The 27,099-nt window shown below is 38.8% G+C and overlaps 1 protein-coding gene across 1 annotated transcript in view; it reads left to right on the forward strand.

Moving 5' to 3' along the window:
* Positions 1–27,099, forward strand: part of LOC139720542 (protein spire homolog 1-like) — a 75,582-nt gene that overhangs the window by 34,814 nt on the left and 13,669 nt on the right. Inside the window, exons 4-5 of the mRNA XM_071631894.1 lie at positions 1,834–1,959; positions 8,460–8,531. Coding sequence (XP_071487995.1) covers positions 1,834–1,959; positions 8,460–8,531 — 198 coding nt within the window. The remainder of the gene's footprint in view (positions 1–1,833; positions 1,960–8,459; positions 8,532–27,099) is intronic.

Here is a 27,099-nt window from a genome sequence, read left to right on the forward strand (position 1 = left end):
CGCGAAAATTTCGTGCCGTGAATACAATGTATATCATGTTTTACAGTAGTTGTGAATGAACATGTTACCAAAGAAATATTAGAGTATTTGTGAGTGTAATGTTTATTGGCTGTTATCTTAGATATAACACAGTACACACACAGCTAAGTTTCATTACATATTAACCAATTCGAAAATTTGAGGTCATTGTCACATTTTGGTACCCATGATACCCATGCATGCAATTCAAAGGAGCCGCCGCGCGCGCAGACGATCGGCAATAGGATTTAACACGCAGTGCAATGGGACTAGAATAACTAAAGCACACGTGACTCATTTCAGCGCTTCCTATTGGCTACATTCTTGAACCCATTTTATAATTAATACTAGTAAATGAATTATCAATGGTAATACAGATCAAAGTAACCATATGGGGCAAATTATGTTTCTGAGTGTCTGCAGTCACCAGCTCTTGTATGTTTAGACTATTTGGGCAGGATAATAAATACCTACTTTTTTTTCTTTCTGTAAAGAAGAGAAGTTTCTAAATACTTCTTGTTTTGTATTTTATACCTAATAATGACAATTCTCCTGGAGAAATTGCATATAAGATAAGTAGTAATCCTATGCAAGGGGGATGCTGAGGTGAGCAAACATTTCAGAGAAGAGAGTCAAGAGAAGGATACAATCTGACGGTGGTCCCTTATGATTGTACACTATGTTTGCATTTGCATCGTTATACAGCCCACTCTGTGCAGCTACAATGTTTCAAAGGTCTAACAGTGGTGCATAATATGGTCACATGTGGCAGTATTAGTTTTGGAAAATTGTGGATATGTTTGTAATATCGTGATGATTGGGAGTACATGATGCTCTGTATTAAAATTATCACAGTTTCTCTTTTACGTGGTTTTACTTACATCATATTATAATTCAACAACACGTGAAAATGTCACCCATGCGCTGGTGTAATAGTGCACTTACGACAGCTTGTGTCAATTTGCGAAAAAAGCATATCGCAAAAATGTCCATGACCTCCTCATACGCGAAAATATCTGTACGCAAAAATAACAGCTTATACAGTACAACAAAGTGGAGACTAAATAAAAAGAGAGAAAAAGATTTTCCATCACTTGTTGACATCTTATTCCAGTTGTAAACCCTGCTCATGAATGTACCATTCATTTCCAGCAGCCTACATGTACTAAAACACATCTCTTTGTACCTTTTGTTGATGTCCTTGTATAGAAAGCCTGCACGTATAGGATTTTAAAACTTGAGCCACAGTTGAAAAATGGCTTCATAATCATATCCTCATGTTCATTTCAGCACATGGATATGTTGCATTCTAGAGAGACTTACATCCTGTATCTCGCATTTTTATGTATTAAATTTGTTGCCATAGAAACCATGGTGCCTGTGCCAATGATAGTAGTTAGGATTTATGGTACTAGACGTGATGCATGACCAATGCAGGTCTGCCAAAGAATTAAAAAAAAAGAAAAGAATGTTATCAAATGGTCAGATTCACTGGTTAAAATGTGTTTTGGGAAATGTACAAAGAAGCAGTTTAGTGTAAAAATTGTATTGGCAGGGGAAAAAAAAAGAAGAAATACACTGTATCTATGATCTTAATGGTTATTGTCGTAATTATTGGCACATTTTCAGCACAAGGAATGTTATGTGGTCCTTAATGAGACTACTCTCTGCTGTTTTCTTAAATTGAGGGTAGCAGTCTGAATCAAATGTAGAATTTCATGCTACAGTGACTAACTTCTCTTGGTGTCTGTGACTGTCTTTATTATTTCTAACCTCCATCTTTTTTTCTCCTGATTCTCGCCTTGCTATATGCAGCGGTGCTCCTGCCATCTACCCCAGCCCAGTGAGGCTGCAAGCCACTACCAAGCAGTCTGCAGGGCAGTTTATGCGGAGTACCAGGAACTTGCCACTTTCCTCAACAAAATCTCAGGAAGCAAAGAGGTAAGGAGATGCATGTATCATAGAGTTTGTAGTACAAATGTATGTAAGTTCCAGCTATTTCAGTTTATAGGAAAATGTTAAACTAAACATGGGGGCCTTTAGGCTCACTTGCAAATGCCTTCTTTGTGATACAAACTGCATGACTACAGTCAGGCTTTGTACAAAGAAAACATGAATGCTTTTCGTTAAGTGTATATAATGAAGGGTTAATTTCTTAGCCTTAGTTGGTGTATCTGAGAACATGTCTTCACGAAATATGTGCAGCAAATTCATGGAAACAATACAGCTGCCACTGTTTAGTAAGTAATGGTAAAAATGGGAACACTGTGCTACAAACTCACAGAAAGATTTCTGAACACAATTATGCTCTTTAGGAGACATCGCTTTGATATGGGACAGTACAGTCCTCATGACATGTTTGTCTGAAATTTTAAGTTTGTACCTGCCATGATATCAATCTCCATAATTATACAAGGAAATTTAAAAAAATTGAGTGTGTTTGCATATAGGCCCTATACTCACTGATAGAACAAATAATTCATCCAAGAATTGTTATGTGATATAAGCGTGGAGGCAATCTTCCTGTGTGTTTTCTGTGGTTGGTGTTTTCTGTACCAATCAGCACTCAAAGCACAAAAAGGGTTTTAAAAACATTTATGTGGACATGCATCAGTCCTTGTTTCAAATTCAAGTTGATTACGACAAATGGTGCTGACAAAGCTGATGTACGAAGAAAATTGTCCACGATAAATGCATTAGGAAGCATATTTTGTACTCGGAGCTTGTATAAATTTGCGAGTTGTAAGTTGTCATACTGTGTGTAGACCCACCATATGATAAGTAGGACAGATGACTCAATGTCTGACCTCTGTTAAAGTCTGCAGTACTTCATCTGGAAAAGGGATTAACTTGATCTTATGTAAAGGAAACATGAAACAGCAACCCCAATGTACCAGTCATGTTTAGAGTCCTGCCAGTCACATGACCAAGATGGCTCATAAGCCATGCCATAAAGACAGCCGAGTGATACTACAAAGTCCATCACTTCATTTTGCAGTAAACCAGTTGCGCACGAATTAGATTTAATTGTATTGCTGTTGATTGACTTTTTTCCAAATGCAATCTTAATCTTTTTCTATGGCTACACTCTTCTTTTAGTTTGTTTGCCCATGCATTTAATGATATTGATTTAAATGGTTCTGGGACAATTACCCCAGACCCTTCCCCTGACCTTAACCCTAATCCTATCCTGAACCTGATTCTAACCCTACAAACCAGATTCTAACCCTAAACCCAGCTCTAACTGTAATCTTTACTCTAACTGTAATCTTTACTCTCTTTTTTTTTTTTGGGGGGGGGGGGGGGGGGGGGGAGGGGGTATGATATGATATGATTTACAGTCATGCATCAATCTGTCAGAAAAGTCAATATCTGAAATTTGAATGATATATTACGCTTTTTTTAAAGTAATCATGTTGACATGATATGATGATATTTACTTGTACATCAGTAAAGTTTGAGGAAGTGTTTATATGTATCACAAAAATTATTTTAAGACTATTAAAAGTGTTATCCTGTGTGTGTGTGTGTGTGTGTGTGTGTGTGTGTGTGTGTGTGTGTGTGTGTGTGTGTGTGTGTGTAGTACAGAATGACTATAAAACTGGTTTGTGATTGAACAAAGGTCTAACATTGACAAAGCCCAAAGGTATGATGTGGTTCTTCTGCTATCAGAATGAAATGTGATTCTGTGTATATATGCAGATTAAGGAGTAATTAGGCATATGGGAGTGGGGAGGGAGGGATTTCAAACAACTATCACAAAGTTGTAAATTTACAGTAGACACAGTTACAGTGTGTTGTACTAAATTGAATGACATGACTGTAACAATTTCACTTGGAAGCTACCATTGTAGGATGGATGGTTTCACTTCATGTGTACTGGTAATTGAAGAGAGATGAGAACGTCAAAACAAAGCAGTGTCTGCTTTGAATTGCCAGGGAAATTGTAGCAGTCTGTGGTGAATAGGTGCCCTTTGGAACTTGTTTGCTTTTCTTTAAGGTTAGCAAAATGAAATATGGGTAGGACAGATTCCCCTATACACAGCTCGATGACAAATCCACAAATATTTCCCTTTCAGGCATTCAAATATTGAGGTGAATAGCAGTCAAGGATAGCGTACTAGCCTGATTCAGTGATGATAGATCTTTTTTCCCCCCAAGTGTCACTGTGTGATAACTTCACCTTTGATCAGGGTGTTATAGAAATAGATGCTCCATCATACAGACTGCACATGTCTGGAGTGTTCTCCATGAAGGGAGCCTCTTTTATTGGCAGGTTTCAATAGAATGTGGGTGTTCACAGGCCTATGTATTATTGAGAAATAAATAGAAAGAGAAAGAAAAACATATCCTTGTCAAGTTGTGCCGCACAGATATAAGATTGAGGAAGAGTAACTGTGATGTGTCACCCACTCGTCATATTGTCAAATTTCATCCAGTATTTGTGCAGAGTGAAAAGCCCAGTAGACAGTTCATTCAGAGATATTTAGACTCTGGATTCTATAGACTGTTTTGTTGTTGTTGTTGTTGTAGGCGTTAATAGTGAGGTTGTTGTGGCATGCACATTCATTTGAAATGAAAAATACCAGAAACTGAATGACAGAGGAAACAGGTTGTAGAGGGAGGAATGCATCCCCTCTTTGTTAGAACTCCTAATGGCCCAATAGCCAACAAAATGCAGTGTGATTCGTATAGAAAATATTTAACATCCATTGCTACACAGTGTAATATACAAATGATGCACAGGATAGAGTGCGTTAGTGTAGGCGTATAGTGCACTCGAGGGTATTTACAATTGTGAAACATGCTTAAATAATCCTGTGCATCATTTGTTTTATAAAATGGGTCGAAAATTCGAAAACTAACAGCATTTTTCAGCGTTTTTCACGTACCTTTGTGGGTCAAGACGTCCGAAGATGTTCGTCCCAAACATTTACCCACGTCGCACTCGGAAATCCCGCACATACAGTATAAGTATGATGGGGGGTTGGGTTTCCGGACACTTAAGTTCCCGCATGAAAACTTACTTATTTTACATAGAATATGCACCCTTTACCTTAAAGACTTGATATAGACTCCTCATATACGCCTACTGGACAACATACTCTGAAAACGGCGTGAGAATTAACCTGCTAAATCGTTGGATTTGCCCTTCAAAGTGACTCCATGTACGCGTCCGGTCCCACAACGCTTGGTCTACTGTACTGTACAAAGTGTACGTATAGTAGAGTATACGTACGCCACACATGTTATGCACAAGGGAAGAAAGGCCGGCCGGCCGGCTTGTGATTGGCAGCCCGAACTAGAAGTTGTTTACTGGATTGACAGCGCGTATGCATGCAATTCAAAGGAGCCGCCGCGCGCACAGACGATCGGCAATAGGATTTAGTGCAATGGGACTAGAATAAAGGAAGCACACGTGACTCATTTCAGCGCTTCCTATTGGCTACATTCTTGAACCCATTTTATAATTCATTCTAACCCATTGACAAAGAACTTCTTACAATGTACCCACTTGTACAACTGGGTCGAGAGGGGCATTAAGTATGTTAACAGTGAAATACCATGGTGTATTTCAAAAACTGTGGTATTTGGCACAGTAGTTCAATGTAATTAATGTGAACGCAAGTACATTGTACAAACTGTACACAGCAAAATATGCTGAAATACATCACGAATTGTACCTTACTCTTTATGGTGGCAATTCAAACTTTGCACAAAATATTCATGCGAGATTTATATGTGAATCATGTCATGAAATACCACCAATCATACAGTGATATACTTCTCACATGACCAGAAGGAGATACAATGTATGATAATGGCACATATATGGTGGAATGAGAACAATACCAAGTAAATTACTGCAGTATACTGAATATTGACTGTTATTTCACCAATGAATATGGTGCTGACAAATTATCATAGCATTTAAAGGACAAGTTCACCTTCATAGACATGTGGGTTGAGTGAATGCAGTAATATTAGTAGAGCACATCATTGAGAGTTTGAGGAAAATTGGACAATCTGTTCAAAAGTTACGAATTTTTGAAGTTTCTGCTCACTCAAGGCTGGATGAGAAGACTACTATAGCTTGTGATGTCACATGAGTACAATGATATAAAGAAAGAATAAAGAAAATTCAACATATTTTCACTTTTCTCGCATAACAAAAGAACACTTGACTTCTCTCTTTCAGAAGGCAGGGGGAATAATATTACCCTTAACATTTGTCAGTAACAAGTCGAAGAAATGTGCACTTTATTCAAAAAGTAAAGTTTTGTGAAATTCTCTTTTTATTTTCTTTATATGGTTGTACGCATATGACATCATACACTGTAGTAGTCTTCTCATCCAGTAGTGACTACGCAGATGCTTTAAAAATTCATAACTTTTGAACGGATTGTCCGATTTTCCCCAAACTTTCACTGATGTGTTCTACTAATATTGCTGCATTCACTCAATCCACTTGTATATAAAGATGGACTTGTCCTTTAATACCATGGTAATTTCGATGTGAATGCTCCAAATGTATAGATAAGAATGTCTTGCCAAAGGACACAACTTTCATGACATGGCTTGAACCTGAGACCTCCTCAGCTTTAGGGTTGGTTCTCATCCATAGACCATGGATAATGCCCCAGCTCTAATAGTACGAAAAATCTGCACACAGGGACTGTTTTAAAAATCTTCAAATATCTTTGGTTGGTGCTCCTAGGCAATCTGAGCTTTCTCCTATCATATTTGTGTAAACATTGCATTGATTGATTGGATTAAATTACACAGGTTGCATATGAAAAAAAAGACAAAAATGATGAAAGAAAATGAAATGTCTGTAACCGATCCATCATAATCAGTCAATTCCATTTTTTTTAAAGGCTTGTTGTACACAAAGGTGTGGCCATCATCTCACTTCCACTGGCAAATTGATCTGTGTGAATGGGAAAATATCAAAACCATCCTGTCTGGAGACAGTGAGTTTAGATAGCTGTGTTTGCTCTCTCTCCTGGTGTTCAGTGTAAACACATGGCAGGCTGCAAACTTACACCCAGGGTGTAGAATGGAAGACAGACCATAGACACGGAGAATGTTTGCACATTCAACATTGGTCGCACCCACTGCACTTTGAATGAAGTTAAGAGCTTGATAAATCTAGGTGGTGGGATGACGGGGGAGGGACATTAGGGTGGTATGTCCTGGGTTGGAAATGTCAAGCAGAAAGGAATGTAAAGTACCTGGACTTTTTTGTCAACAAAGGCAGAGTCTATTTTGGTCCTTTTCTGATTATCATCCTACTCATGTGTCTGATGGGCCCACTGAATGCGGGAGATTGTACTGTCTAGATGTGACTTGGGGTGGAATGGAAAGAGAGTTATTTGCCATGAAAGTATTGTTTGCTATCCCCGAGTGGCAGTTCTAATAGGAAATCTGTCATGCGATAAATGATCAGCTCCTCGAAAGCCGACAGCAATGATTCCAATTATCTTTTAAATTTATGATTTCGTATGAGAGGAATAAAGTGTGTCATGATTGCCGGTTTTAACCGCAATTAGATTTCATGAAATGAAAATACATATATTGATTTGTGGGGGAGAGGAATCAGTTGATTTGACTGCTGAAGTCATTTGTATGCATAAAGTCAGTAATTTACTCCCAGTTTTGCTGTTTTATGATAATTCAAAGATTCAGGTGTAATTTTCTTCAATTTGTCTCTCTCTACAAATTAAATTTGAATAATATCTTTCTTTAATTCAAAGATTGTTATACGATTGTTCATCGCATTGTGGTACTGATTTCATGATGTCTGTGTATATGAGCGTTTATTTGTATTTCTTATTTGTTTGTTGGAAGTGAAATAAATCAACTTGAATTGTATATATCGTATATTGATTGAGCCTAGCTCTGGCTGAAGAAAATAGCTTAAATACACTTGCCTTTTTTTGAGGTTCAGTTGTCTTTGCTGTCTTTCTAAGTTAATGAAGCATTCATTTGTCTACTTGCATTCCCATTATTTGTTTGAAATGTACATCCTAGAGAAACAGAAATAAGGGATAGAGGGAAAAGAAGAAGATATGATATACTGCTTCGTTTTGAGCAAAGATCACGTTACCTTGTTCTCATGGGTTATGATTTAGCCTTAAAATGCAGAACATGCAGAAGATGTGAGAAGTTTAGATTGTGTGGTTGTGAAATGTCAATCCTCTATGGATACCATATTCTGTAGTGTAGAAATATATCAACAGACAAGATTAGCTTTGAAGTTTATTGTGGTATTACATGTGTACAATTTAAGATGTTGTGTGTATAATAATCAAAATTTCCTTTAAAAAAATGATTGCTGCTTAATGCTGCCATAAATATGTGTCATTTTGACTTTTTACATCTTGTCCCTGTCTGTTTGTTACTTTCTTTCTGTTTTTCTGTCTCTTCTCATTTCTCAGATTTTAAGAAGTCTTTCGGATCAGTATGATGACACAGGAGGTCATGTGGAGGATCTTCAACCAAGGGAGTGGGTGAGTGTCTCATCTGTCTTCTGGTGACACCACATTTACTCACGACTGCGACAATTGCTCCAGTCTTATCTTCTCCAAGGACTTATGTGTAGGCTGTGTTTATCTAACTTCAGAGAGAGAATCATGTTTTAAAATGCGGTTTGAAACACGATTCTTGAGGAGCCGTGTTTATCTAACCATCATACAATTGCAATTAAAGTGTTGTCACTGCACACCTGCTGTGTGCCATTCGACCCTGGAGTAAAGGTCAACTGCATACCACCAAACATGCCTCATCATTCACACACAAATAATTGGTAGAAAACACAACCAGAAACAGCTGCGAGTTGACCGTGAGATATGCATGTTTCAAATTTACATTGCGTTTATCTACTCACAGAAAAGTGATCATGGTCTCAAATGTGTTTCAAAACACCCTTTGAATGGCGTTTCAAAACGCTGTTTCTAAACACGTTTGAAAACACGGTTGCGTTTATCTAACCCCTGAAAATGCCTCAAACATGTTTAGGATCGTGATTCTGCCTCAAAATTTTTTCGATAAACGCACCCTTAGAGTTAGGGTTAGAGGTTCGGGTTCGGGTTATGATAGGGTTTCAGATTATGTTTGATGATTGAGATTAGGGTTAGGGTTTTGTTTTTGGGTAGAATTTATGTTCGGCTTAGCTAGCAGATATTTCATGGTCCAGCAATTGTCACAGGAGCATGTGTCATGGAACCCTACCTTCTACGCTGAAGCCATTTTTGTTTATGCCTCGGCCACAAAGTGGTGCCATAGGCATTATGTTTTCGGTTGTCCGTCCGTCCTCCGTTCTTCCGTCCGTAATCAATTTTGTGGACAGCGTAACTAAAAACCGTTTGAGGTATCCTAATGAAACTTGGCATGTGTTATGAATGAGTGGGCGAAGTTGTGCCTATCAACTATTAGGTGCACATGCTCAAGGTCAAAGGTCAAGGTCAAATGCTCAAAATTTCACTGTTTCCCCCATATCCATGCAATGCCAGAAGGTATTTTCTTGAAACTTAGTGTATATATGAACTACCAAATAAAGATTCTCCAGAGAGAGTTTTGGGTCATGAGGTCGAAGGTTAAGGGTCAAAGGTCAAGTCAAAATGTTGAAATTGTAAGCTTTTCTCCATGTCTCGCAAATGGTTCAAGGAATCTTCATGGAACTTAGTATGTACGCATGTCCTGACTGGCAGTGATTATCTAGGGAATTGGGAGGGGGGTCCTGCATCAAAGGTCAAGGTCAACTTCTCAAAATGTCACTACTTCTTTCATATTTATGCAATGCCTCCAGGATTTTTCTTGAAACTTGATATGTGTTACTCAATAGATATTTTGTGGGAAGTTTCTTGCCAAAAGCTCAAGTGAAAGTGCTAAATTTCTCTTCCATATCTCGAAAATAACTCAAGGTATCATCATGAAACTTATTACATATTTATGCATGTTCTACCGAACAGTATTCTCTTTGGAACTTTAAGGTCAAAGGTCAAGGGTCAAAGGGCACGTTTAAATACAAATATATTACTGTACTGAAATTACACTTTTTCTTCATCCCTTGTAAATTACTCAGTGCATAAACTTATAAAAGGGTCAGAAGTCAAGTAAAAATCCTCAAATCCCCAAATCCCAAATACCTGCACTCTGACAATTTAGTCATTCACCCAAGTAAACCTAGTTCAAGAAAAATGAACATTCCACACATTTGTGACAAACCTGTCATTTTGATATTTTGCCAGTTATGTGAAACTGTCGTCACACATTGTCAAGACATTGTACTATTGACCTATTAGGAGAACCATGCATTATGGCGGAGGCATGCCAGTCGCCGTAGCAACATTTGTAGTTTAGCTATAAGCTAGGAACAGGCCAGTGTATAACTATTAAATGTATTCAAACAGATGCAGGGTCCTTCTCTGAAGACCTGAATTGTAACAAGTTCTATTCAGTGAACAGATAGCGTCTTTTTTAAATATGCATTTTGATATATACCAAATGAAAAATAGAGCATAAATGTGCTACTGCATGTTTACTCTGCTGGTTGTATCTCAGGTATGCTTGCTGACTGGTTGTAATGAACAAATTTTTAATTGGGGGGGGGGGGGTGCATGATATAAGTATAGGATGTGAAGAAATCATTCTTTTGTCATTTTTGCTTGACACAAACTACCGAGCAATTCTGCAATGGTTTGAATTTTCCTGACTACATCTCAAGATATACTGGTACTTGTTAAAGAATTTGAATACTTTTCTGAGCATGACAGAAAGAAAACTGATGCTTCACCTTAAAAAACTGCAGTGATAAAAAAAATCATAGACCAGTACTCATGTGAATTCAAAATCACATGATAGCTAGAATGCCATCTTTAAGGTCATATGGGCTGCCACCTTTAATAGTCGACTGATCTTCCAAAGGTCGCACCTTTGTCTTAATGTCATTATTTTGTAATAACTCTCCAAGCTATGTCACTTGTAAATAGCTGTTTTGATACTTTCCTCTTCGGAAGTCTTCGGTGTATATAGGAAACTTCCCCTCTACGGGCAGGAGTTTTAAACAAGACCATCACACCTCTAGGTGCTTTGTGTGGATAAGTGTTTGAGATGTTGTCAGTCAGCCCAAAGAAATTAGTATTTTGTGCAAAGATTGGAGGAGTTACACGTGAGAAAAATTCATCATTTGAGTGATGATTATTGTGGAAAAAAAAATCAGTCAGATGAATACACTTTTTAGGATATGTATAACCAAACTGAAACCATGAATTCAGTGAATTACAATCACAAATTCAAATTCTACTCTGAAGGTAAATTCTTGTAAAAATTCTCTTGTGTATGGCTTGACCTCTAAAAACATGGTTTTAGAGGCGGAACTTATGTGACCTTCCAACCACTTCAGGTAGAAAAATTCCAAGGTGCGCACATTGAAACAAGCAACTTTGATTGACATGGCACAAAGGATTTAGGCTGTACTTCCTTGCGAGAATTCACATTCAAATCATGGTATCCCAGGTACCATGTGTACGGTCCGATCATTCTTAACACACTGCAATCATGATTTCAATCGTCATTCCAATAATTTTTTATCTCATGTATGTGTAACAGCTCTTGATCAAGTGTACTGAGTCATGAGTGTTTCATCAGACAACAAGGGGGATTTTTCCATTCTCGATTCACCATGACAACACACCATACCATCCTACATCAGGGTGGGCAGCATGGTGAAATATATGACAAGATTCCCAGTGATGATATGCTCCCTTTGTCAAACTTGTGATACCTTTCATGTCAGCTTGGTAAATAACAGTGAGTCATACGTGGTTCAATAGCGGAAAATGTTCGTGAGGTTTATTATTTTTTTTTCCCTCTCTGTTTGTTCGACCGTGCTCTATGTACAGCTGAGTCTTTGTATGGGCTTTTATTGGGAGTCAACATTGTCATTTCTGATAGTAGTATCTGTGTGGCAGTGCCAACATTAAACAATACCAGGTATGCTTCCTCGAAGAATGCCCAGGATGTCACAATATGCAGGGCTAGCTAATAACAAGTTATCCATCATATTCATCCAGATGCTTGCAATTATCTATTGGATGTGGCGATCCAACATGATTACGTAGCAGATTTCACCGCCACATTTCTGTAATAAACAAACAGGCTGACAGATACCGGTAGAGGCATCACTAGCACAATTAACATTTTGGGCAAATGAGCTGCTTGGGTGAAGGTCTGTGCTTTCTGAACATTTTCTAGCCGCATCCACGTGCTTTTGATGATGATTAGCAAGTCGTTTGCCAGCGTACGTTTTTCTTAGAAATTATGATAGGCAGGACTTGAGTGAGTGTCACTTGAAAGGTATAGGTCCTAAACAATTTTCTTTATTTTTCATTCTTTGGGGGAGGGGGGCACATTGTTTATGTTTGTCAAGAACAGCAAGTTGCAGCAACAACAGCAATAATTAAAAAGAGAAAAAAAATGCAAGCCCAACATTAACCTTCCATTCTGTAAAATTAGTTATGATCAAAGTAGTCTAAACTGCAATACTCTTGTCAGCAAACATATTGTAATGAGCAAATAGCCTAGCCTGGGAATGACGCATCTCGTTAAGATTCTTCTGACTGGCAATTACGTGCTTCCATTCATTCCATTCCAACGTCACGTTTCTGACAAATTGCGCCCCAATTGGGCTCTATCCACACTGGCAAGCCCTACTTCTGTAAGGTACGGGTAGTAGATACCTCCAAGCAACCTTGTAGGGACCGCTGTCCTCGAGTTAACTGTGTGACATCAATGCAGTGAGGAATCCTTAGATAACACATGTATGTGTGTGTGTGTGTGTGTTGTGGGCATGCTGGTAGGTGTTGCAAAGAGGCAGAGCTATTGATGTATCCAACGGCTCCTTGGCTGTGTTGGGGGGGGGGGGGGGGGGAGGGGGGAGGGGGGAGGAAAATGGAAAGGAGAGACCTCAAAATATTGAAATCTGAGTCAAGTAACAACATGGCTGTATTCATTATTTGTAACTGACTTCTTCAATTTCATGTTAATCTCGATCATCATAATCTATCCTCCTGTACATGTAATTGTGCACCTCAAATAGGTATAACTTTCCATATCCAGTGTGAATCAGTGATATTGATTACTGTAATCATCCCATTCCAAAATCATGATGAAAACAGAGTAAGAGGGAAATTTCACCCTGATACTAGTATTATATATGTTTATTTTATGAAAATAGACAAATCAGAGAGGTGAATCTTTTACAGTTCCTAAATTTTTATGTTTGTCTGATTCCCCCCCCCCCCCCAAGAAAAAGAAATAAAAAGAAATGAAAATAAAAATCACTGATCTATTTCTTTGATTGTTCTGTTTTCATACAAAGCAACATAATATCAGGATATAATTTCCTGTAATAAGCATGTTATCTTTGCATATCCAGTCACCTGTTCATATAGCCCACTGGCAGTCAGAGGGGAAGGTTTGTGGAGAACATTTGTGAGATTTTAATACTTTGGATTGCCTTCAACAACATCAGTGAAACAGGCCCAGTGTAAATGGAAGAATTTAGGAAGATTCCTGTGAAGTTTTGTTAGGCACATGATATACATGTAGTGCTATTGTTTGTTTGCTGTTAAGAAAAGGAATGAGAATGAATTGCTAATTCAGAATGCCAGTTTACGCTGTGTTTTATCAATAATGACCTACACACAGCATTGGTTTGGCAACAGTACATTCTCTTACTAGAAATTATGTCTATACTGTATTTCGCATTAGACTGAGTCCCTCAATATTATGGTTTTGTAGGGCATAGGGTGTTCAACCTAAATGGTCTTTGTGTTGTCAGTAATTTGCACCTTTTTTTTTTTTTTTTTTTTACTCTTTTTTTCCCCCCTTTAGCATGGTAAGCGAACAAAAGCTGTCCTAATGGGTTGAGATTCACATCAAAGTTGGTCACGGTTGGAGAAGTAGAATGAAAGCGCCATTGTGGTTTTTGGAATTTCATGCAATATTCATCGCAGTCTGGGTCCAGCGTATCAAACAAGGCCGAGTCCCACGAGCTGCTTTGGCTGAGCGATTTTATCCTTCATCGCCAATTGTGTCGCATAGTCATGCCACATGGGAAAAACTTTGCCGTGATCCTTTTCAATACCACATTTGGGCCTCTCAGGCAAACAGCAGAGGGGATTTTGATTGTTCACCTTCGGAGGGGAAAGTCTATTTAGATTATGAAATTATGCTGTGAACACTCTTGATTTGATTTCATTGTATTGAGTTTAAAGGTACATGTAGGTTAAATTTTGTGGGATTTTTTTTTCTTTTTTTTAAAAGTAATGCATCCAAAGATGATACCCACAGCATGACTTGACCTGTTTCCTTCCCCGATTAGTAAAGCCATTCAAAGATGGAACAATTTTAGAATGAATCGAAAGTAATGCATTAGCAGTAAAGCTTTTTGCCTCTTTGTTTTGTCTTTGTTTTGTTTGTTTGTTCGTTTTTGCTTTTTTTTCCATCTGTGACTGGCAAATTACTGGACTGTTGACACTGGAGATGTAATGCACTTTTTATAATCAGCATTTTCTTGGGTCATCATTTTTTTTTTTTCAAAATAGACATGAGAAATTTGATTTCGTGCAGTTTTGCCCTCAAGTAGACAAGATGAGCTGAAATGCTATTGATAGATCTATACCGAGAATCTAAGAAAATAGTCTACAATGTGTAGACCATGGCGAACACACAATCATTTATATCTTACTTTACCTTTCAAAGAAACACTGCATACCATCATAGTGTGTATAGGGGAAAGCAGTATCACAGACCATGGTATCGTAACACTCTAGAAGATTTCTGCCTATTTCATTAAATCATAGCTTGGAAGAAATTACAATCACACTTCCTTTTCTTCTTTCCAGTCTGCATGATCGTGTGACAGATGATTTTTTTTTTTTTCTTCGTGTGCACGACAAGAAAATTTCAGTTGAAAGTGTTTTTTTGTTTTTTTGTTTTTTTGATCCAGAATCCAAAATTTATTTTGCAATATTGTTCAACCCTCAGAGTAGTGGGTCAAAAACACTTGAAGAACTTCCCAAAATAGATTTCAAGTGTATCAGAACATGTTGTAGGTCCATGATCAGAAAGACATTAATTCATTGCAATGCAGCTCCTATGGTTCTTACGATCATACCCACTCAATTCAGTTTTCTTCGAAGAGCCGTTGCATGCCACAGTAATGTATTCATAGAAGTGCTGAATATTTTATACCATCGATTATCAATGCATTGCACGCCCAATGACACAAGGGAACTTTAACTTCCTCGGCCTACGTTTTCCCCAGCTGTCTTCTGCATCCACTAGCTGACAATTTTTTCCACATTTCCTCCATCTTCTTCTTTAGCCACATTGCAGGCAAGCTTGTTTATTATTTACTTCAAGAGAATTTTTTATCTTCATTTGTTGAGCAACATCAAACAAAACAATTACAGAATCATAACATATTATACATGATTACCCAAAGCAACAATATGTAATGTAAAAGACTTTACCTGAAAAAAAAAAAAAAAAATCTCAGTGTATACTGTAAAATTGCAGCATGAAACTTCGCGAATTGGAGCCGATGGCCTTTATTGCAGCATGGAGCTTTAACTAACTGCCACAGACATCAAATGCATTGAGTAGAAAAAACAAGAACAACAACTTTTGCGTGCACTTTACTCTTGCGAATCTGGCTTCTTGTGAATAAATACATGAAAGTTTCATGTGTGCAAAAATTTCTGGCTTTCCAGTAACTATGTCATTGAAGAGAAACTTGCTTTATTCCACTCTGATTGGCTGTTTACATAATATTCTTGATAGGGTAACTCACATGTGAGTACAGAATGCCTACCTATGTTTATACTGGATATGACATTGTCATAATATTGAAGTGTGGCAAAATGTTCTACAGGGCAAGACAAGGAACCAATAAAAGAAAGAGTAAAGTGAAAGAAATTTTTGCAGACCAGAGTATTGCAAACCAAAGAAGTTTTACATTGCATCGTCATCATAGTGCAGTTGAATAACAGAAAATAGAAAAGGTCTAGGTATTTTTACATGGAAATTAGCCAATGAGGCCGATGCACTGCACAATCAATGTGCAGTTTCCTTTTCATAATGGCTTTCGGTGGTAATGTTGAATTCAAAAAGAGCTTTATTGTTGACAAAACAGCAAGGTATTCACCACCTTCAGAAAAGAGCCGGGCAATTTTCAGTGCTTTCCGTCACATTGCTTGTTTAATTCAGCACAAACACTACTGTTGATTGTTTGCACACAAAAGCAAAAAATGCAAGAGGGAGTGCATTTGTGCATGACAGAAAGAAACGTCTCCATAGAATTGTGTTATGTCGCCCACAGGTGGTCTCTCTTATAAAGCCTGTCTCATATGGGGACTATTCAACTTTTATTTTTTGTTTATCTCAACAGATTGCCTTTAACAGCCTTGTTTGTCAGGAATGTTCCTGCATGTCAAATACAGCATTTTATTATGAAATGTGCATATTCCATTTCCAAACAGATGAACATATTTCCTGGCAACAACCCTTACTTAAAGGTGATAATATCTTGAGAGATATTATCACCTTTATGTTAGGGTTGTCGTAACTGAATGTTGGTTACAGATATCACCAGGGACTGAAATAATTGTGGGAAATTAATGTCAAAACACTATGTGCTTACATTCCCCAATCACAGTAGGACTTCATGACTTCATAATCTCATGATAGATAAGGGTTATTCTCTCATGATTTTGAGTGATATCTGATTAATTTCTTTTTTCATCATGAATATCTTCACAGCAGTATATTATGGTGGAGACTTCTTGTAATCATTGATGATATGCTTGAGTGTGTATGATTATGCTTCCTATGAGTGGCAAGTTGTTGGAATTGCACATTAGTCTCTGGTGTCTCGCATTCACAAATAGCTTGTGAAATATGTGACGTATACAGGATTGGGTTAGACTTGGTATAAGAGTTTTATTCATATCCAAGCGTGTATATACGTACATGCATAGGCCTATAATACAGTACGTATTAGCACCAACCCCATCAGATGGGCTATATACTTATCAGCAGTTGGCTTTTACACTTTAATTTGGTATGCAAACTTTCCTTGGCAACAGAGTGCTCCAATGAAGTCACTGGGAGAGGATGATGGATATTATAGTGAATTATTTATCATGAGTGCCTTGTTGTGAGGCCTGTTTTTTTTTTTTTCAGTCTTACTTAACCCCATGTTTGTGGGAACCTGAAGTATCGTGTATCAATTTTATGGGGAGTTACAGTATCTGGATTGGGGCTGGAAGACAAGGGGATCACACAGGATCTTATAGTGGAGTGTTTTCTGGAGGAAAGAAATTATTGTAAAACCGATATAAGGATTCTTTCTGTGAACCTTTCAGAGTTCAAAATTGAAAGGGGCATCCACTTCAGATGCTTAGTGAACAGGTTATAAATGGATAAACCCTTTCTCTGCCAAGGGCTATATGGACGTTGTGTACAATGCCATGGGGTTTTCTGTATCAATTGGACGACTCAAAGCACACTTAAAAAGAGTATGGATAAATTGAAAAAGAACACTCCTCACATTAAATGTGTCTAATAAATGGACAGGTGTCATTTTCAGTAAAATATCATGGAAGTATGAACGTGGATTAACAGTATTTGTGGAGGTGATCATAGCATAATAGTATAGAGTTATCAAATACACCCATTATTACACACATTCTTTTAGAATTAGATGAGAACCTAGATGCGTCATTTCATTTCCTACTAAAGGTGTAGATGTAATTTAAAGCAATCTTGATGGTATAAGGTGATGTCATTTATTACATTGTATGTAAATGGTATCCTGTAGATTGATAGTTACTAAAAGATATGCAGGGCTGCACACTAACCCATTTTTTCTGCCGGTCCAACCTGTCTCTGTCGGACCGGTAAATGCCCCGTTTTAACATTTTTTACCGGTCTGAACAGAAAATGTACCGGTCGACAACGACAACCTAAAAAATAAACTTTTTTCTCGTTTTTTTATGGACGTACCCCCCCCCCCCACCCTTGTACATTTTACAGCTAGATTAATATTTTTTAAAAACTTGCATTATCTATTGCACAAGAAAAAAAAAGATAGGAAAAACTAGAATGTTTGTTTGTGAATTACAGTGTAAAATGATAATGAACAAAATTAGATTGTATCAAATGCGTTTGTGACTTTTTCTAAACATCGGCGCACGAACTTGCTGCGTAACCTGCTCTTGGTGGTCAGTTGGATTGCGACGATTTAATGAATTATTTTAGCTGTGAAATTTTCTGATGCACGCGCTCCACGGAGTTCTTTATTTTTCTCCCGATAATCTATTCGCATTTGTGCATGCGTTCTTGAAAGGCACACGACATGCGGGCCGAATTTGCGATCCTTTTTGCGCCCTATTTCCACCTCAAATATTAGCGGGATTGTGACGATTTCATAAAATTTACTTCAGCTGTAATCTTTTATGATAACTCGCGAAAATGGGTTGAAAATGTGTACTTTATGTTTTCCCGATAAACTCTTCGAATTTCGTAAGTGCGTTCTTAAAAAGATGCACCACATGGCCGAATTCATGATACTTTTTGCGCCTATTTCCACCTCAAATATTAGCGGGATTGTGACGATTTCATAAATTACTTCGGCTGTAATATTTTCTGATGCACGCGCCAAAAGGGGTTGAAAATGTGTCCTTTACTTTTTCCCGATAAACTCTTCGAATTTCGTAAGTGCGTTCTTAAAGATGTTCCACACAGCCGAATTCATGAGACTTTTTGCGCCTATTTCTACCTCAAATATCAGCGGAATTGTGGCGATTTCATGAATTATACTTCGGATGTAACTTTTTGTGATGCACGCACCGGCTAGAATGGTTGAAAATGCGATCTTTATTTTTCTCCCCATAATCTCTTCGCATTCCGTACATGCGTTCTTGAAAGGTATAGGACACGGCCGAATTCACGATCCTTTTTGCGCCTATTTCTACCTCAAATATCAGCGGGATTGCGATGATTTTATGAATAACTTCGGCTGTAATCTTTATGATGCACGGGCCAAAAGGGGTTGAAAATGTGTCCTTTATTTTCTCCCAATAATCTCTTCGCATTTCGTACTTGCGTATACGACACAGCCGAATTCACGATCCTTTTATCGCCTATTTCTACATTGAATATCAGCCGAATTGTGGCAATTTCATGAATTACTTCAGATGTAATCTTTTGTGATGCGCGCACCAACTAGAATGGTTGAAAATGCGTTCTTTATTTTTCTCCCCATAATCTCTTCGCATTCCGTACATGCAGTTCTCTAAAGGTATACGACACGGCCGAATTCACGATCCTTTTTGCGCCTATTTCTACCTCAAATATCAGCGGGATTACGATGATACAACTTCGGATGCAATCTTTTATGATATCGGACGCAATCTTTTATGATACACGCGCCAAAAGGGGTTGAAAATGTGTCCTTTATTTTTCCCAGATAAACTCTAATTCGCATTTCGTAAATGCGTTCTTAAAAGATACACGACACGGCCAAAAATCATGATTCTTTTGCGCCTATCGTTTCCTCAAACTTCAACGGGATCGCGATGATTCTATGAATTATTATTCGGCTGTAATCTTTATGATGCACGGGCCAAAAGGGGTTGAAAATGTGTCCTGTATTTTTCACCCAATAATCACTTCGCATTGCGTACATGCCTACACGTCACGGCCGAATTCACGATCTTTTTAGCGCCTATTTTTACATCAAATATCAGCGGGATTGCGATATGTCATTAATTATTTCGGCTGTTATCTTTTGTGATACATTCACCAGAAGGGTTGAAAATACGTTCTTTATTTTTCTCCCGATAATTTCTTCGCATTTGTGCATGCGTTTTCAAAATTATACATTGCATGCAGGGCCGAATTCGATATTCTTTATGCGCCTTTTATTGTTTACTCAAATTCCAACGGGATTGCGAAATTTTCATGAATTACTATTCGGCTGTAATCTATATGATGCAATCGCCAAAAGGGGTGAAAATGTGTCCTTTATTTTTCTCCCGCTAATCTTTTCCCATTTCGTACATGCGTTCTTAAAAGGTATACGACACGGCCGAATTCACGATCCTTTTTGCGCCTATTTCTACTTCAAAATAATATCACCGGGATTGTGGCGATTTTATGAATTACTTCGGATGTAATCTTTTGTAATGCACGCACCAGAAGGGTAAAAATGTTTGTTTTTTTTCTCCCGACAATCTCGTCGCATTTGTGCATGCGTTTTTGATGAACAACACGGCATGCAGGACTGAATTCAAGATCCTTTTTGCGCCTATCATTTCCTCAAATTTCAACGGGATTGCGTTGATTTCATGAATTGTTATTCGGCTGTAATCTTTTATGATGCACTCACCAAAATGTTTCCTTTATTTTTTTTTCTCCTCTATAATCTCTTCGCATTTCGTACATCATAAGCTTTTGAAAGATACGACGCGGCCGGTCGAATTCATGATCCTTTTTGGGACGATTTCTACCTCAAATATGTAAGCGGGACTGCCATGATTTCATGATTTTTTTTTCTCCCTAGTTTTATATTTCTTCACATTTTGTGCATGCGTTCTTAAAAAGTTCACGGAAGGGCCGATTTCGTGATCCTTTTTTGCGCCTATCTTCATTATGAGACCATTCTGAGCGAATGAAAATATTCATTTGTGAAATGACTGTGTAAAATGAAAATAAACGCAATCAGATCCATTTACTGTATCGCTGAATATCGAATATGTTTTTACTTTTTCTAAAAATCGACACTAGTAAATTAGTTCTAACATAACTGCCACGCTGCAGCGAAGCCGGGATCGAATCGATCTTGCGTTAAAAATCATGAGTAAAATGACCCAGAAATGCGTGCGCTTCTATCAATGCTTCTTGTCTGGCATGACCGCCGATCGCAAGCAAACGAAAAGCAGTTACACTGATACATGCTTTGCATGTATTGCATTGCATGCAGTGCGTGAGCAGCGCCAAATGCGCAAGCTAGCGCGAATAACTGGTCGACTGCTAGTGCTCAAAACTAATCCCGTTTACTGTACAAATTGCACCGGTAGACATAAACGAAAACTTGCGTAAAACTTGTTGAACAGTGCGATATCTTGCACTCTGTTTCTCCCTGATCGGGGCTGCTCTTTTTCTTTCTACTGACCCCACCAATGTTTTTTTTTTTTACTGGTCATGTCGGACCGGTAACTTGTGGATTTCCTGAAAAGTTACCGGTCCGACAGTGACTTTTACCGGTCTTTGACCGTCGGACCGGCGCCAGTGTGCAGCCCTGAGATATGGAAATGTTGAACTATTCAAATCAGCAGTCACACCTTTGAATTGTTGTGGTCATCTTGAGTGCATAAGTGGATTTATTGTAGAGCAGGATAATTTGCACTCAGGACAGCTACACTAGGAATAATAGGTTTTATGCCATCAGATATTTAGGGTGATGTTATTGAAATAGGAGCAGCCATTGAATCACAACTCTGAGCTGAGCAAAACTAAACAATAGCCGCATTTACACTTACTAACATCGCGATTTTTAAAATCGCGATATTTTGGTTCCACCGTTTACACTTGCGCAAAAGCATGCGAAGTTTGAGCTTCACGAAACATCGCGATTTTTTGGTCGGTAGTGCGCAGGCGTAATTTACCTCTTTTCAACACGGTAGCTGAGTGGAAGTGCGCGTTATTCTGTTCGTTTTCACTGCAGTGCAGTATACTCAGTAATCGGATTTTGATTACAATAGCTGGTTGGAACGTTGAGCCAGGGCTTTTTATCAGTACAAATACCAATGCACACATAAATTTGTGCTTCTCGAGACTGTTATATTTACGGCAAAACTATATAGCTTGCTATATAATAGATCACATACGTAGTAGGTGTGTAAAACTTCATCTACAGCAGCATTCAGGAGGATCATGAAATTTCGCCGATATGACGAAAGTGAGAAGTAGGACTTGGAAGTTAGGACTGGTATTTTATCAGGCGACAGCAAGACTAAGAGTCTTGTTACGTACTCCTGTACTAGTATTCCACAAACGGCGTATATCGAGAGCAGTACGGGCTCTCTCACAATCTGAATCAACGCATTTCTGGGAGAACATTATTTTGTTAAGTCGTCTTGGGGTGATGATACGTGGTTGGAGAACTTCAGGTTTGCTACTAGTAGTAGTTTTCACGTACTTGTTTCATCAGGGAGAGGGAGGTGAGAGACTATACGAGCCGATCGAGGATCGGCCGTTTAGTGCTCTGCTGGCCAGTGACCGATGTACTCTCTACACGTTCCAAAGAGGGATCGGGAGCGCGCGTAAACTCCGCAATCCGAGACCGAAAGTCACGTGATGAAAAATCACGATATTTCTGCAGCTTGGGTTTACACTCGCTAACTTCGCCTCAAACTTCGCGATGTTTCAAAAAATCGCACTCCGGCTGGCGATTTTTCTAGCGATGTTTCGAGGGCGTTTGGGTGTAGTTGCTTAGCAACTTACACCCAAATGTCGCGATTTTAGAAAAATCACGATTTTTCCAAGCAAGTGTAAATGGGCCTATACACGGGGTATAGATAAGGAAGTAACACTCACTTGTTCTTTTTTTTAGCTCACCTGAGCCAAAGGCTCAAGTGAGCTATTGCGATCGCCCTTCGTCCGGCGTCCGTCGTGCGTCGTCCGTCGTCCGTCGTCCGTCGTGCGTCGTGCGTAAACTTTTTACATTTTCATCTTCTTCTTGAAAACCCCAAGACCGATTTTCATCAAACTTGGCAGGTAGCATCCCTAGGGGGTTAGGAACTCAATTTGTTAAAATGGGCACCATGCCCCACCCAGGGGGCCCCCAGGGGGGCCCAAACCCCCCAAAATTAGGGAATCTGTAAAAATCTTCTTCTCTAGAACCAGAAGTGATAGAGCTAAGTTAATACTATGAGTTAGTACATTGATGACTGTAGTTTCAAGTTTGTTCATGGCAGAATCAGGGGTGCCCCCCTTGGGACCCAGGGGAGGGGGGTGGGGAAGGGTTCTAATGGGGCCTAAATTGTACATTTTCATCGTCTTCTTGAGAACCCCATGACCCATTTTCACCAAACTTGGTAGGTAGCATCCCTAGGGGGTTAGGAAATCAATTTGTGAAAATGGGCACCATGCCCCACCCAGGGGGCCCCCAGGGGGCCCAAACCCCCCAAAATTAAGGAATATCTGCAAAAATCTTCTTCTCTAGAACCAGAAGTGATAGAGCTAAGTTAATACTATGAGTTAGTACATTGATGACTGTAGTTTCAAGTTTGTTCATGGCAGAATCAGGGGTGCCCCCCTTGGGACCCAGGGGAGGGGGTGAGGAGGGGTCCTAATGGGGCCTAAATTGTACATTTTTATCTTCTTCTTGAGAACCCCATGACCTATTTTCACCAAACTTGGCAGGTAGCATCCCTAGGGGGTTAGGATCTCAATTTGTTAAAATGGGCACCATGCCCCACCCAGGGGGCCCCCAGGGGTCCCAAATCCCCCAAATGAAGGAATCTTTATAAATCTTCTCTAGAATCAGAAGTTATATATAGAGCTGAGATAATACTATGAGTGAGTACATTAATGACTGTAGTTTCAAGTTTGTTCATAGGAGATCCAGGGGTGCCCCTCTTGGGTAGGGGGGGGGGGGTGGTTGGAAGGGTCCAAATGGGGGCCTGAATTGTACATTTTCATCTTCTTCCTGAAAACCTCATGATGGATTTTTGTCAAACTTGGCAGGTAGCATCCCTAGGGGGTCAGGATCTCAATTTATCAAAATGGGCACCATGCCCCACCCAGAGGGCCCCAGGGGGCCCCAATCCCCCCAAATTAAGGAATCTTAATTGGGCCCTTATTGTACATTTTCATCTTCTACTTGAGAATGCCTGGTCAAATTTTGGTAGAGCTGTGAATAATTTAGATTAGTGACTGCGTGAAAGGTGAACTTGCGATACTCAGGTGAGCGCTAGACCCGCGGGTCTCTTGTTTTTTGGTAAAATGTAATTTTCATCAGCTTTCTTCTTGAAATTCCATTGAGGATCTGAGGAATGTGATCATAATTGTATGGCTGCATCTTTAATATGACAAGATTGTGATGTACAAAGATAATCTTTTGGTGTCCTTCATTTCTTCAGGTGTAGGCCTAGAATGATTCTACTGACTGTAAAAGTGAAAGAGAGTAATATGGTAATGAGTAAGAGGAAACATTTGATGCACAGATCCTTGACAGGTAGGGCAGCATGTCTTCCGCGATCTGCTTGCTTTTATTGTCTCATTTTATTTTTGTTGGTCACTTTTTCTATGCACATGTGCGTTTGATAGTTGCTTACGTCTAGAGCTGGTACTCGTACCACACGTTTTAGGTTATAGTGAAAAGAGTAACTCTTTGTGATTTAAGATGGTAACTCATCTTTTGTTATTCGTGTCACAACATCGGCTGTAATGAACTGAAAGGAAATGAAGCTTATCCTTGATTATGGCAGGATTTTTTTTTTTTTTTGAGGGGGATGGGGAGGAGGTTTAGGGACAATTTGTATGGTATGCTACTACTGTAAGAGCAGGGACTTCCTATTTCCCTGCTCAGTGTAGATTATTGCGTTCTTTGTGGAGAGATATCTGGATTTTGTGTTCTAGGCTGTATAGTATCGCTGTGGAGTTATTTCCTCTCTTACAAGAAAGCTTGCTTAGCATGACTGCACCCGTCTGCTCAAGCCAGACTGCATGGCTTAGGTGACAGATCCTATTCATTTTAGAAAAATGCTGTCCTTTCTAATATCCCTCACCCAGGCAGGCAAGATCCTTTTTCACAGTTGGGTTGATCCATTTCAGCAGTGATGGATACTGTTTTGCTCAAGTAATCTCACTTGTAAACAGCTCCCCTTGTGTGCGCTTTACTCCCACCAGATCTGATGCCCTCTTCACACTAGTAACTTTAATCACACACATCTTCATTGAGAGGAATACAATGAATGTGAATGTCTGTATCTGATAGTTTATAATATGTGGTGGTGATATGAAACTTTTATTAGTAACTGTTCACTGATTTAAAAGCGTTGCCTCCAGGAATAGAATTATATGAAATAACCATCATTATGGAGAAGAGACCAATTGTTCCTTTGATTACAGTTCAAGTTTTATCTGTCCATTATTAGCAAAAAAAAAAGAAAAGAAAAAAGATTTACTAGTATAACTGACGTGGACATACTACTGATTGTGACAATTAGATTCAAATCATGATTCACACACCTAGTACTAAAAGTGCAGCATTTCTGAAGTAGTCACTGTTTTTTCTGAACTGTCACAATTTTTTTTCGGTGCGAAGTGTGTCCCAATGCTATGCGAAATCATACTGTTTTTGATGGCCTCGCTTAAATTGGTGCGATTTAGATCACAATTTTCTTCTTTCCTGTGTAAAGACCAGAGCACAAGTAAATGTGATTTGAATCTTGATTTGACTCTTACGCTTTTTCAATGTGCATGTGAATTAGCCTGACTGACTGTCAGCTATTACCAGTTTCTTTATCTTATCAATAGATTATGTGCTTTCTGTCATTTAATTGCCACATTCCATGAAAGCTTAGGAGTAGAATTTAACTCTATGGTGTGAATAGACTAATTTGTGCCACTTAATTTATGAGAGAGCCGTGCAGAAGGAAAGAAAGCAATCTTAAGCTGTAAGTGAGGTGAATCTGTGGACTCAAGTGATTAGATGGCATACACTTTCCGCAGCCTTTTGTTTCCTCGAAAGGCAGTGGAATTCCGTGGTCTTGGAATCTTTGATGCCAGATATCACACTCCATTCTTAAGGATTATTGTGTTTGGTCCAATTTCGCTTCCCCCATTAGTCAGCTCATCCTTTTGCCATGATGGGGGCAATTCAAACCTTGTATACGCCATTCACGAATTCTTGAAAGTTTGTCTAGTACTCGTTTGTACAAAGAAGATTTAACTGTGTTCCTCCTTGTACAGGTATCATCTAAGGTAGACTTGATGTCATCAAAACACCACTGTTGTTGTTGTTGTTGTTGTTGTTGTTGTTTTGTTTTTGTTTTTGTTTTTTTTTGGGGGGGGTACCTAGAATATTGAAGGGTCTGCTGGTATTCAAGCTGAAGGACTGAAGTGTGACTAGTTGTTCCTCGAGTCTAAATTTTGAATCTCATTTCTTACCTTTCTTTTGTTGACTGTCATGCAAAGTGTGAGGAAGGGGTTTTGCACAGTCGAGCATAAGCCATAAAGTGTGCTGTAAGTATGCGTGAGGCAGAATGACAATGTACTCGGGAAGTTATGGCCTGCTGTGTGTTGCAAGGTACTGTGTGCACATACCCAGCATATGACATTTTCCCCTTTATATTATATGGGCTGAAAAAAGAAAAAGGAGAAGGAAAATGATGATTACGCCTATTATATTGCTGTCTCAATAAGTACAATGTATGTTCACTATAAAAGTACTTCACGATTAATGACAGGAAGCATATTCTTACCCGTATCTTTGATTACCACTCTGTGATAAAAGTCTGAAGCTTAGTAGGGCCTACATGGCTTGTGATAACCCCACTTTCATGGTTACTTGAGGGAATTAAGTTCTTTGTATCATTGAAGTGAATAGTGCAGCTACTGTTCTACCATGAGCTCAACCAAGGGTAGAGCCTCAGCAAAGTACATGTTTTTTTAGTGTAACAAAACAACAAGGTCTATGTGCGGGGAGTTATAATATGCTCTAAGAGGTCAGGCCTGACCACAGGTGCCATGATACTTTTGTAACTACATTCTTTCAAATACTTGGTAATAGACTGCCAAACTACAATGCGACATTGTGGAGTATACAATTATCCCTGAGTTATCTAAAACTAATCACATGAAATCTTGTGGTCAAGAGTGAGGAGTTTAGCACAAAAAAAAAAACACCACACAAAAACAACAACAATAATGAACCAAAAAACAGCCCTGAAGACAGCAACATAGGTATGTACACAAGCATTCACACTGGCCCTTAACCCA

Source organism: Diadema antillarum, unplaced genomic scaffold (genome assembly GCF_040938485.1).
Source record: "Diadema antillarum isolate AM-2024a unplaced genomic scaffold, OU_Dant_1.0 scf00000128, whole genome shotgun sequence".
In the NCBI taxonomy this organism is placed as follows: domain Eukaryota; kingdom Metazoa; phylum Echinodermata; class Echinoidea; order Diadematoida; family Diadematidae; genus Diadema; species Diadema antillarum.